At 47.4% G+C, this 12,613-nt stretch overlaps 1 protein-coding gene across 2 annotated transcripts in view; it reads right to left on the bottom strand.

Annotated features, from left to right (window-relative positions):
• LOC135814584 (uncharacterized) overlaps positions 1-12,613 on the bottom strand; it is a 65,023-nt gene that overhangs the window by 2,017 nt on the left and 50,393 nt on the right. For both annotated transcript variants that reach the window (XM_065327722.1, XM_065327724.1), the window contains exons 39-45: positions 12,431-12,505; positions 10,898-11,122; positions 9,914-10,114; positions 8,901-9,044; positions 7,669-7,776; positions 2,520-2,630; positions 384-500 (exon numbers count right to left, since the gene is read on the bottom strand). In XM_065327722.1, the coding sequence (XP_065183794.1) occupies positions 384-500; positions 2,520-2,630; positions 7,669-7,776; positions 8,901-9,044; positions 9,914-10,114; positions 10,898-11,122; positions 12,431-12,505 (981 nt within the window). The remainder of the gene's footprint in view (positions 1-383; positions 501-2,519; positions 2,631-7,668; positions 7,777-8,900; positions 9,045-9,913; positions 10,115-10,897; positions 11,123-12,430; positions 12,506-12,613) is intronic.

The following is a 12,613-nucleotide window of genomic DNA, read 5'->3' as shown; positions in this document are numbered from 1 at the left end:
AGACCCTGATCTCTATCTCCACAAGATGCTCCCGCAAGTAATGGAAATATCATGGTTATTTGGACGTGTGAGTCAGTCACCTGGAGATGCTGATGGTGTTCTGGAGCAAATTTAGATGTTTGATCATAGACCCTGATCTCTATCTCCACAAGATGCTGCTGCACGGTGCAATGCCCGACTACTGATCCTCAACTAAATCGTGGACATGAGGATATGTGACTGTTGAAAGTGCCTAGTTAAATCCATGCCAGGGTGGTGGCAGTGAAATCCAAGCCCTAGAGTAGTTTTTCAGGGTTTGGTGGCACTGGCTTTCCTGCTCTGTGCCTGCGGAATTTCACCATATGTACACAGACAGTGCATGAGCATGTGTTTCAACTCTATACCTGTGTTTCTGATGAGAGCACATCCAAGGCTTCCGTTCTTTCTTGTCTCAGTTCCTCTTTGGCATTTGCAAGTTCTCTCTTGAACTCGTCCTGTTGATCTCTTGTCTTCGTTTCAATCTGGAGGCAAATAGTAGACACACTTATATTGAAGTACATACATGTCAACGTCGATGTAGAGCTGGTCAACAGAGTGTGCCTTACAACTGTTGGCTAGCCTACCGACACAGTGTGACGAACGCCGACTAATTTGGCCACATCAGTTTGTATTTGTATTCGCATTTATTCAACATTTCCTGGCCAATGACAAATGAATGCGAAATGAGGAGTGATAGCCCAGGGGCGTGCTCGGCTCCCCTTCCAGGGGGGGGGGGGGGGGGTGCACCACTTCCAGACAACAGCAATTTTCAAAAGGTTGTACCGGTGACATCATCAGATATTTGTACATGTGACGTCATTATTACTGTTACAAAGATTGTATGTCATCAAGAATGAACACAGTACAGCATCATATCAATTTTTTTCAAAATAAAGGATAAAAACTTTACAAATGTTTAAAAACCAATCCGTCGACGGCACTGTGCCAGGCAGGCCGATGCAAACACACATTGCACGGATATAGCTAAGAACAATCGTCACATTAGTTGACGTATCTGGACAGGATTCGGCGAGGAGAGTGTCGAAAGAACAGCTTCAGCACCTCATCTGTGTTTACAGGCATGCCGTAGTGGGTATGCTCCCGCGAAGTCGGGTTTTCCATTGGTGACTTTTCAAAACCCCGGTTGAAATATTTTTTGGGGGGGGGGGTGCACTTGCCCCCTGTGCCCCTCACCAAGCACGCCCCTGTAGCCAACCACGGTAACTACCGTATTTTTCCGGTTGTAAGTCGACCTTTTACGACTAAAAATAGAAGGAAAAAGAGTGGGGGTCGACTTACAACCGGGATTCGACTTATAACCGGGAACTATCAGTATCTTGCAAAAAATGACCTGCACTGCATGCATGAGTGCACCATGTGTACACATGTTTGCCAGTTTATTGGCCTTTTTCAAGGGTTGGGACGTTACACCCTCCAAAAAGGAAAGTTTACATGATTTGTTGATGTGTTATTAGCAGGGAGTGGTTGGTAGTGCTTCATTGGGTGAAAACTTTAAAACGCAGAATTGAGACCTCCGGATACGGGGGTCGACCTATAACCGGGGTCGACTTACAACCGGTAAAATACGGTATCAGAAACAGTACAAAAATAGCTAAGCCTTAACAAAAAATAACCTTGTTTCGGGTCGGCCGACTGGGCCACTCCCCCCCCCCCCTGACTCTGAAAATTTGCTGGCCCCATATGTTCATGAACACAATAGCCGACCCGAAACAAGCTTATTTTCGTTTTGGCTTTACATCAATTGTTATGTTCACAGCACAACTGAATGTCAGTCTACACTGATGACATGGTCTTACTGCTCATATGGTCTCACTGGTCGCAAGGTCTCACTGCTCACATTGTCTCACACTCGACAAAGCCCAATTTTGCCAGTTGAAGCTTCGATATTTTTGCCACGAAATTTTGCTAGCTCATAGTCGATATTTTGCTTGTATTTTGCAAGGCCACTTGATAATTTGCTACCTTTTTGCCCCAATGTGAGTTCAAAATGCGTGTCACGGTTTGGAAACGGCTCGAAAGTGGGTCACGTGTTGGCAAAATGAGCGAAGGTCCCTTTTTAGCAAAAATGTCCAAAAAGGAGTCACGTGCACCGTACAAGCGTAAACGTACCCAATTTTCAGCCAATATACCGATATTTTGCTCCGTTTTGCCAGCAAATTCTATTTCAAAAACCTTCGATATATTGCTAGCAGAATTGCTAGCGAAACCGAGCTACCCCTATCTCACATGCCAATGATCTCCCAGGTCACATGGTCTCACTGGTCATATGGTCCCCCGGTGATCCCCCTGGTGACATGGTCTCACTGATCACATGGTCTTACTGGCCACATGGTCTTTATCGGCCACATGGTCTATATTGGCCACATGGTCTTTATTGGCCACATGGTCAAAACTGATCACATGGCCTCCCTATTGACAAGGTATCACTGGTCACATGGTATCACTGGTCACACAGTCTGACGGATCACAGTGATACTTACTGTCTGCTGCATATCTTCCAGCTCTTCCTGTATACCAGCAGCACGTTGGTCATCAGCTGCTTGCAGTCGCTGTGCTTCTTCTACCAAGCTAACATTCACCAGCATGCTAACCTACAGTACATGCAGATACACGCACGCACGTATGCACACAGGTAGGCATGCACACACGCATGCACACACACACACATGCACACACACACACACACACACACACACACACACACACACACACACACACACACACACACACACACACACACACACACACACTCGTGAATGGACATACATACACATACTTGTACACGCATAATCAATAGGGATATAACGAATACTTGATTTGATTGTCCAAGCATGTAGCAACAGTGCTCCGGCAGTAGCATAGGAGAGCATTATTCCCATACCTACGCATAAGAATTGAAAAGACGTACCGTTAGTAGCATCTGGCGTCAGCCTGGGTCCATCGTGCTGTATTTTGTATCGGTGTGTGTGTGTGTGTGTGTGTGTGTGTGTGTGTGTGTGTGTGTGTGTGTGTGTGTGTGTGCCAGCTAGTTCGCTTGGCGGGTACATTTATGCCGGATAGTGTTGGGTCTGTTGCCAAAAGGCGTGGCTGCTTGACGGTGTATTGTTGTACTTGCCACCTTTGTTGGTTTCTGGGTTTATAATTATACTTTCTTTTTGAAGTATGCATACCTGTTAACCATGGACTGCTTCTGGCGAGATTAACTCTTGTGTAATCAATGGTGCTAGTAAAGCTTATATCAGATCCACTCTGATTCAGCCACCCACACTAGTAGCAAGTGTTACCTTCCCTAGGGGCAGGGGTAACTGCAGTTGGATCCCGGGACGGATACCCTGATGTCGTTAATCCTTTTTCCGCACCTTGTCCTCACCCACCTAGTGAGGTGTGGTGAGCCCATAAGTGGGATCATTTCCCAAGTCCACCCATAGTTTGGGGATTTCAGGGGGTGTCGGCCGTTGGGCGGTTCAATAGCCAAATGAGTCATCTTTCCACGAGTCCTTTTAAGTCTCTCTCCCCTCTCCCGGGAGACCCACGTGACCAGTTTTTGCAGTGAGCAAGTACAAGTGTGCGTGCGTGCGTGTGTGTGTGTGTGTATCTGTGTGTGTGTGTGTATATCTGTGTGTGTATCTGTGTGTGTGAAGACGTTGTCCAGAGAGACATGAAGGCAGCTGGCGTGGATTCCTGGTTTCAGAATGCCCAAGACCGGCAGAACTGGAGGATGTTCCTTGCTGAGCCACCACCGCACACAGATGATTCGCCACCTTTGCGCTGCTTGCTGTGTGCCAGAGACTTCCGCCGCCGTAACGACACGGCCCGACACAAGTGCATTGCCCAGCGGAAGTTGCCTGTGTCACAACAGAAGGGTGCCAGGCAATGTATGAAGTGCATGCGGTGGTTGAGGAGCGCTGGAGGAATGGCTGTGCATCGCTGTCCTGTGTCCACGGATGTCCCCACTGTATCTATTCACCATGAATCTGACTCTTTTCGATGTGATGTTTGTCGCCGCTCTTTCCGCTCTCGTTCTGGTTTGAGCCGTCATCACTGTGACCGTGCGAAACGGATGTCACATGCAGCCAGGAACAACTGCCGTCATGAATGCGAGCATTGCGAAAGACGGTTCTCAAGGCAACAGGACTTGCAACGCCATGCCAAATATTGTTGACTTTGCGATTTCTCTCTCTTCTCTTCTCTCTTCTTGTCGTTGTCTCCCGCTTCTGGGAGCGGCGTGGCCCGATAGGGTAGCTGTACATAGTAGTAGTAGTAGTAGTAGTAGTAGTGTGTGTGTGTGTGTGTGTGTGTGTGTGTGTGTGTGTGTGTGTGTGTGTGTGTGTGTCCCATATGGTGCAGTGGTATGTGCAGCGATTTCCAATCGATAGGTTGCGGGTTCGATTCCCGACGATTATGGTCACACACGTCTTTCTTCTCTTTCTCAGACTCTTCCTGACTTTTCTTTCATTCTCCTGGGTGGTTACCAACAGCCAGTGCATGCCGGAGTATGTGGTGTGAAAAAAAAAAAGACCAAAAATAGGGATTCACTGGCCAGAAAAAGTCACTTCAAATAGCTGTATGGTGTAGACCAGGCTGAATAGTGACGGTCAATTCTTCAGCCTTGCAAGCTGTTGAATGGTGCAATCCCAGCACAAGTTGCTATGGCTTCTGCCGTAGCATTGCTATCATCGTCTCCGGCGATGGGCGTCAAAGGTCAAAGGTCAAGGTGTGTGTGTGTGTGTGTGTGTATGTGTATCTGTGTGTGTATCTGTGTGTTTCTGTGTGTGTATCTGGTGAGCTCCAGAAGACGCGCCCTTCCCACGGGCCACGCAAGTGCTGGCTTGACAACATCGTGATTGACCTAGAGGAACGCCACATCAATGACTGGTACAGCCTAGCCGAGGACCGTCGTGCGTGGAGACTGGCCTGCAACACCATCCAGCCGCCTAAACCTGTGTCCCGGGATTTCAGGTGCCACTGCGGCCAAGATTTTCGCCGTCGCCAGGACCTCACTCGCCACTCGATGTTCTGTTCCGCGTGACTGAAACACTGTCGGTCCTTTCAGGACCTGCCATCATCTCCGGATGCGCATTATTGTATCGTATTGTATTGTATCTGTGTGTGTACATCTGTGTGTGTGTATCTGTGTGTGTATCTGTGTGTGTATCTGTGTGTGTGTATTTGTGTGTGTATCTGTGTGTGTGTGTGTATCTGTGTGTGTGTGTATCTGTGTGTGTGTGTGTGTGTGTGTGTGTATCTGTGTGTGTGTGTGTGTGTGTGTATCTGTATGTGTGTGGGGGGGGGGGGGGCGTGGTACGTCCGTCATCACGTGACAGGGCACAAAAAGCCGGCGGCGTGCCAGGCCTGGTGGACGTGTTTAACGTTGACACGTGACTTTGCACCAGCTTGCCTAGCTCAGTAAAACGAGCATGAGAAACAAGCATAGCGAAATGTGCTGAGTTTGCTCTCCGGTTAAAAAATACATCTTGGAATGTGGGCAGCAGTACCACGCAGCAGTACCACGCATCTGTACCACGCAGCAGTACCACGCATCTGTAGCACGCATCTGTACCATGCATCAGTACCACGCATCTGTACCACGCAGCAGTACCACACAGCAGTACCACGCATCTGTACCACGCATCTGTACCACGCATCTGTACCATGCATCTGTACCATGCATCTGTACCATGCATCTGTACCACGCATCTGTACCATGCATCTGTACCATGCATCTGTACCATGCATCTGTACCATGCATCTGTACCATGCATCAGTACCATGCATCTGTACCATGCATCTGTACCATGCATCTGTACCATGCATCTGTACCATGCATCTGTACCATGCATCTGTACCACGCATCTGTACCACGCATCTGTACCATGCATCTGTACCATGCATCTGTACCATGCATCTGTACCATGCATCTGTACCATGCATCTGTACCATGCATCTGTACCATGCATCTGTACCATGCATCTGTACCACGCATCTGTACCACGCATCTGTACCACGCATCTGTACCATGCATCTGTACCATGCATCTGTACCATGCATCTGTACCATGCATCTGTACCATGCATCTGTACCATGCATCTGTACCATGCATCTGTACCATGCATCTGTACCATGCATCTGTACCATGCATCTGTACCATGCATCTGTACCATGCATCTGTACCATGCATCTGTACCATGCATCTGTACCACGCATCTGAACCACGCATCTGTACCACGCATCTGTACCATGCATCTGTACCATGCATCTGTACCATGCATCTGTACCATGCATCTGTACCATGCATCTGTACCATGCATCTGTACCATGCATCAGTACCATGCATCTGTACCATGCATCTGTACCATGCATCTGTACCATGCATCTGTACCATGCATCTGTACCATGCATCTGTACCATGCATCTGTACCATGCATCTGTACCATGCATCTGTACCATGCATCTGTACCATGCATCTGTACCACGCATCTGAACCATGCATCTGTACCACGCATCTGTACCACGCATCTGTACCATGCATCTGTACCATGCATCTGTACCATGCATCTGTACCATGCATCAGTACCATGCATCTGTACCATGCATCTGTACCATGCATCTGTACCATGCATCTGTACCATGCATCTGTACCATGCATCAGTACCATGCATCTGTACCATGCATCTGTACCATGCATCTGTACCATGCATCTGTACCATGCATCTGTACCATGCATCTGTACCATGCATCTGTACCACGCATCTGTACCATGCATCTGGTTAAGTTGTAACTAATAGTGTACGGTGCCATATCCTGGCAAGTCTGAGACAAATGAGCCAACTTCTGTGATATACTTCTGCTCCTGTGAGCATTGAGCAGTCTATTGAACCAGAGGACTCCGCTTTCTATCTGGAACAGTGGAATAATCATTCGTTCCTTTCTTAGCCGTGATGTGTCACCAGTGATGTGTCACCAGTGATGTGTCACCAGTGATGTGTCACCAGTGATGTGTCACCAGTGATGTGTCACCAGTGATGTGTCACCAGTGATGTGTCACCAGTGATGTGTCACCAGTGATGTGTCACCAGTGATGTGTCACCAGTGATGTGTCACCAGTGATGTGTCACCAGTGATGTGTCACCAGTGATGTGTCACCAGTGATGTGTCACCAGTGATGTGTCACCAGTGATGTGTCACCAGTGATGTGTCACCAGTGATGTGTCACCAGTGATGTGTCACCAGTGATGTGTCACCAGTGATGTGTCACCAGTGATGTGTCACCAGTGATGTGTCACCAGTGATGTGTCACCAGTGATGTGTCACCAGTGATGTGTCACCAGTGATGTGTCACCAGTGATGTGTCACCAGTGATGTGCATGTGCACGTGCATGTACATGTACGTTGTGTCCTGTGATTTTCAGGAGTGAACTTACCCCGGATGAAGTTAAACCGCTTTTGGACGATCCATCTGATCGTTTCAGGCCAGCCGTGCGTGCCCCCAGCCTAGCCTAGCTAGCCCCGGCGCCCTGTTTTCTATTTTTCGAAACCAAGGTCGAAACTTTTGAGGGGGGGGGGGCGCCCCGCGCCCCCCCCCCCTCCCCCTAAACCCACCACTGTTTGCGATGTAGAAGGTGTTCTTACCTGATCTCTAAAGCCAGTCTGTACAGTATCCAGGCTAGTGCGCACAGTATCCAGGTCAGTGCGCACATTGCTCACAGCTTCTGCAGAATTACTTGTAGCTGTTTGCACCTAAATGATACATACATACACACACACACACGGATGCATACAAACACATGTGTATCCATGTACTCAATCTCTGGACAGCAAGCTGTTTCGATCGTAGATCTCATCAGCATGTAAACACACATGGATGCATTCCTATGTAAGCACACACACACGCACGCACGTAGCCACATGCAGGCACATGCGCGCACACCTCCGCCTTTTGACGCCCATCACCGGAGGCAATGATAGCGATAACTTGTGCTGGGATTGCACCATTCAACAGCTTGCAAGGTCGAAGAATTGACCGCCACTATTTAGCCTGGTGGTCTACACCGCATACCTACGAGTATTAGAAGTGGTTTTTTTTCTGGCCAGTGAATCCCTACTTTTTGGTCTTTTTGGCGTTTTTTCCCGCACACACATCACACCACCTACTCCGGCATGCACTGGTTGTTGGTAACCACCTAGGAGAATGAAAGAAAAGTCAGGAGACTATTGAGAAAGAGAAGAAAGACGTGTGCGACCATAATTGTCAGGAATTGAACCGGCAACCTCTCGATTGGAAATCAACTACATGTAACGCTGCACCATACGGGACGTACAGACGGTGCTGCTCAAAGAAATCCGATTGCGTTGTTCAAGTTTGCGCCCTGCACCAGCACACAATCCCAGTGTTTGCAGCACAGCGCCCGGTGGAGTTGCCGCTTCACTCGCTTGATCGGATTTCATTGAGCAGTACTGTAGTTTAGAATCTGCTCTGGCTACCGACTACCGGAAATTCCATGCCAATAGACATAATGTAAGCCTCCGGAATAAAAGAAACACAGAACACTGGATGGTAGAGCCAAAACTAGTCCAACTGAGACTGAGCTACTTCCAGATGCTTTCATGAGAAGGGGCTCCTTGTGCAAGTGCTCTTTCACTTACGCATTCACACATGTACACACATATGCATACATTCATACATGCACACATTCGCGCATTTACACACGCAAGACTTATACATGCACACCCACTAATACACACAAACACATACATACACCACACACTACACACACTACACACGCAGACACAGACACACAGACACACGCACTTGCACACGACAGACTCACAGACAGACAGGCATATTACAACATATTTCTTACCGTGCTAAGACGTCTTTCCAGACCTCGGAAGTTAGACAGTAGTCCCGACAATGATCGCTGAACAGATTGAACACCCCTTACTACGAGCAGAGTGACCTCTCCACTGGTAATGTGCTTGGTACTTCCATTATGATGTTCTGTTACCTGCAATGCCAGTACACCATACCGTGGCAATGCAGAAATGGGCAGAGGGCAGTTCCACATTAGATTGGATTCAAATATCAAACTGGAACAATTCAGACTGACTTGAGCCAAGAAATGTCAGGTGGCACCCACGACGGGGATCGAATTTAGGGCACTCGACAGGTAACTGAAAAACCCCATGGTAACATGCACTAAGCTGTTGACTGCATCATGTCACTGATACCCTGTGGTGGTAGAAGTGTGTGCAAGTTACACAAATCTGCTCAAGTGTTAGAGTGTGTTGGGTCTTAGAAGGCAAAATAACCACGAAAACCAGTGTGAGCACATACAAAAGTGAAGCAGATTACAATTAGAATACATCAAACCCGAGAAGAATGTCTGGGTTTGAAAGGGGACATGCCAACTGAGAGTACACTAGGCTGCACAACATATACACGACACAGCCTGCACGGCATGCAGTACATGATGTATTTGATTGTTTGCATGTGAATGCGCCGGGGTAAGTACATGTACACGGTGGTTTTCTCGCTAATCGCATGCAAGAGAGAGAGAGAGAGAAAGGACGTAAAAGGGAGCGAAGCAGAGTGTGGGTTCCAGTTCTGGTTCTGTTGATCGCGATTTGTAAATCCAAAATAGGATGATGCCTAGTTGCAATGCTGACGCCGAGACCTCTGGTCGGTTGAGTTGCTCCCAGCACATCGGCATGTCGCCCCTACATCCCCTATGTTTCGTCCTTTTCCTCGTTTCTTTTTGTTCTCCACTTGTTTTCCAGTAGGGCTGTGTTAATAGTAAAAAATAGGAATTCCCTCAAAAATATGCAAATGCAGTACAAGCAAAAAATATTGAAAGATCTTATGCATTGCCATTACCTCCATGGAAATCTTGTTCAACTTCTCCTCCAGCATTTCTAGCTCCGACTGGACTGTCGCCATGGTTGATGCTTGTCCTGCTAGCTGTTGAGCAGCAGACCGATATCGTGACGAAACCGTGCGCAAACCTGATTCTACTGTACTGATACGGCGAGAGTGGTCTTGACGGTTGCGATCAAATAGCCTGCGCACGCCAGATAGCTAATCATATGCACAGAAGAGAAAATACCGAATATGTAAAAACACACCTGGCAGGTGATATACTCGTAGGAGGACCCCAGGCAGGCCGGTCCACTAACCGCCGCTCCCTTCTTGGATACAGGTACAATGTTAGCAAGCCAGCCAGACTGAGACAATGTCTTATTGAAGACATCAACCACACAGCTGAAAAGAGAGTAAAAGACTGTGAATAGAGCATCCAACATCTCTCTTCACTAATATTAGTAGTCTACCACTGGAAGGCAATCACTGATCTTGGACACACATACACACACAAGTACAGGCACACACATACTAACACACACACACCCATGCGCGCAGGTGTGCACATATACACATAACACATGCACACATAATACTTGCAACCCAGCATACATACCTACGCATACGGTAAAGTCATAAAAATTGTCGACCCATTCAAATTTCGGCCTCCCAAGGCTAAAACACATGTCGGCTGCATTAAATTTTCGGCCTGCATTGCTGCTGACTGTATACACTGTCACACTGAACCTTGCAAAACAAAATTTTGGCTGCAACAAATTATCGCCCTGATATGACCAGGCCGGAAATAGCCGAAAATAGCCAAAAATAAATATGCGCCGAATATGTGTGGACTTACAGTACAAAGAACGTGGCAACTACATGTAGCACGGAAGTGCTCAACGCGCGGAACGCGGTTGGAATTCATTTGTCTCATAAAGACACATGGTGAAGCAATGATAAGATAAGTGAGCAATGACCATACAAGTGAGTTGAACATCTTACAGTGGAGGATAGAGATGTTAGTTGAGTGTTGACGTCAGTGATCTTAGTTCTCAAGTTACGTTCAGCTTGCTGCAGCCCATCACGATCACTCTCCAGTCTATTCAGACGAGAAATAACGGGTGCTGGTCCAAGCAATAAAGTCTCTCCCAATCGGGTATCAAGGGATTCCAGACGTGAATCTATAGCACTTTTGTCATTTGATTGCTGACGTCGAAGATTACGCACCTAAGCCATTCATACGTGGGAACATCATTCAAATAGACAAACGACGCATGATACGCACACGCACAAACACACAGACACACACGCACATGCATGCACGTGCACACACACACACACACACACACACACACACACGCACACACACGCACACACACACACACACACACACACACACACACACACACACACATACATACACACCCATATATGTATGATTGAGCGCAGCATGGCGAGACAACATTCAGCACGAGGAAACAACACACACGGAAGTTCATCTTTAAACTGACCATACAGAGAGATATGTACAAGAGACTGAGCAGTTGCTGAGTAGTACACCATGTAGCTGACAACAGTATCGAAGTCTGCACTGCACGTGTACTGTCAAACACTATAATGTTACATGTCTCCACTCATGGCACATATGCAGACACACATGCAGGTACACAAAATGGACACACGGGCATTGTAGTGGATACACGTGAGGAACTGGCTCAATTCGTCTGAGCACAATTATCTACAAATGAATCAAATCCAACGACACCAGGGTTCTGGAGGCTCGAAATGTATGAATACAGCTGGCTGTACAAATTTAAGCTTGGCCGGTGGATCCATGTAGTATTTCTCCAGTAACACCTGCAACCCTCCAACATTCCGTCTCTCTCTCTCTCTCTCTCTCTCTCTCTCTCTCTCTCTCTCTCTCTCTCTCTCTGACACACGCACACACACACCTCAGACCTCAGACCTGCCCATCGCAGAAGCGATGATAGCGAACAGCTATGTTAGGCATAGCAACTTGTGCTGGGATTACAACATTCAACAGCTTGCAAGGCTGATGAATTGACCGCCACTATTTTTAGCCTGGTATCCACCACACAGCTGTTTGAAGTGACTTTTTCTGGCCAGTGAATCCCTATTTTTCATTTTTCATTTTTTTTCTACACACACACACACACCACCACATACTCCGGCATACACTGGCTGTTGGTAACCACCCAGGAGAATGAAAGAAAAGTCAGGAAGAGTCCGAGAAAGAGAAGAAAGACGTGTGCGACCATAATCGTCGGGACACACACACACACACACACACACACACACACACACACACACACACACTACAAGAAAAGCCAAACACCTCGTGTTAGCCCCAAAATTTTGCTGTTAGCTCCTAATATTGTACTTTCTCAATGATGCTCAATAAGGCAATTGGAACAAGACGTTTAGTTTTGGGTTACAGTGAAAAACACAGAGCCCCAGCTGTGAAAGACAAAAGGCTAAAGTAGTAGAATGCACAAGTTTAGATCTGAAACTCACTGTGATTGCCAATGACTGTACATCATTAGTGGCGTTAGTCTGTTGCATCTCCACTGTCAGGAAACGTTCTTGTACCTGTGCCATGAAAGAACCGTGATTCAGAATGGGCTTGCAAAGGAGCAGTGGTGGTTGGAACAAAACGGAGGTCCAGAGTGACAACCTTGTCAATCATCTGTATGCAAA

Source organism: Sycon ciliatum, chromosome 4, assembly GCF_964019385.1.
Source record: "Sycon ciliatum chromosome 4, ocSycCili1.1, whole genome shotgun sequence".
Lineage (NCBI taxonomy): Eukaryota > Metazoa > Porifera > Calcarea > Leucosolenida > Sycettidae > Sycon > Sycon ciliatum.
Note: the sequence above shows the minus strand (reverse complement) of the source record. Positions and strands in the feature narration are given on the sequence as shown.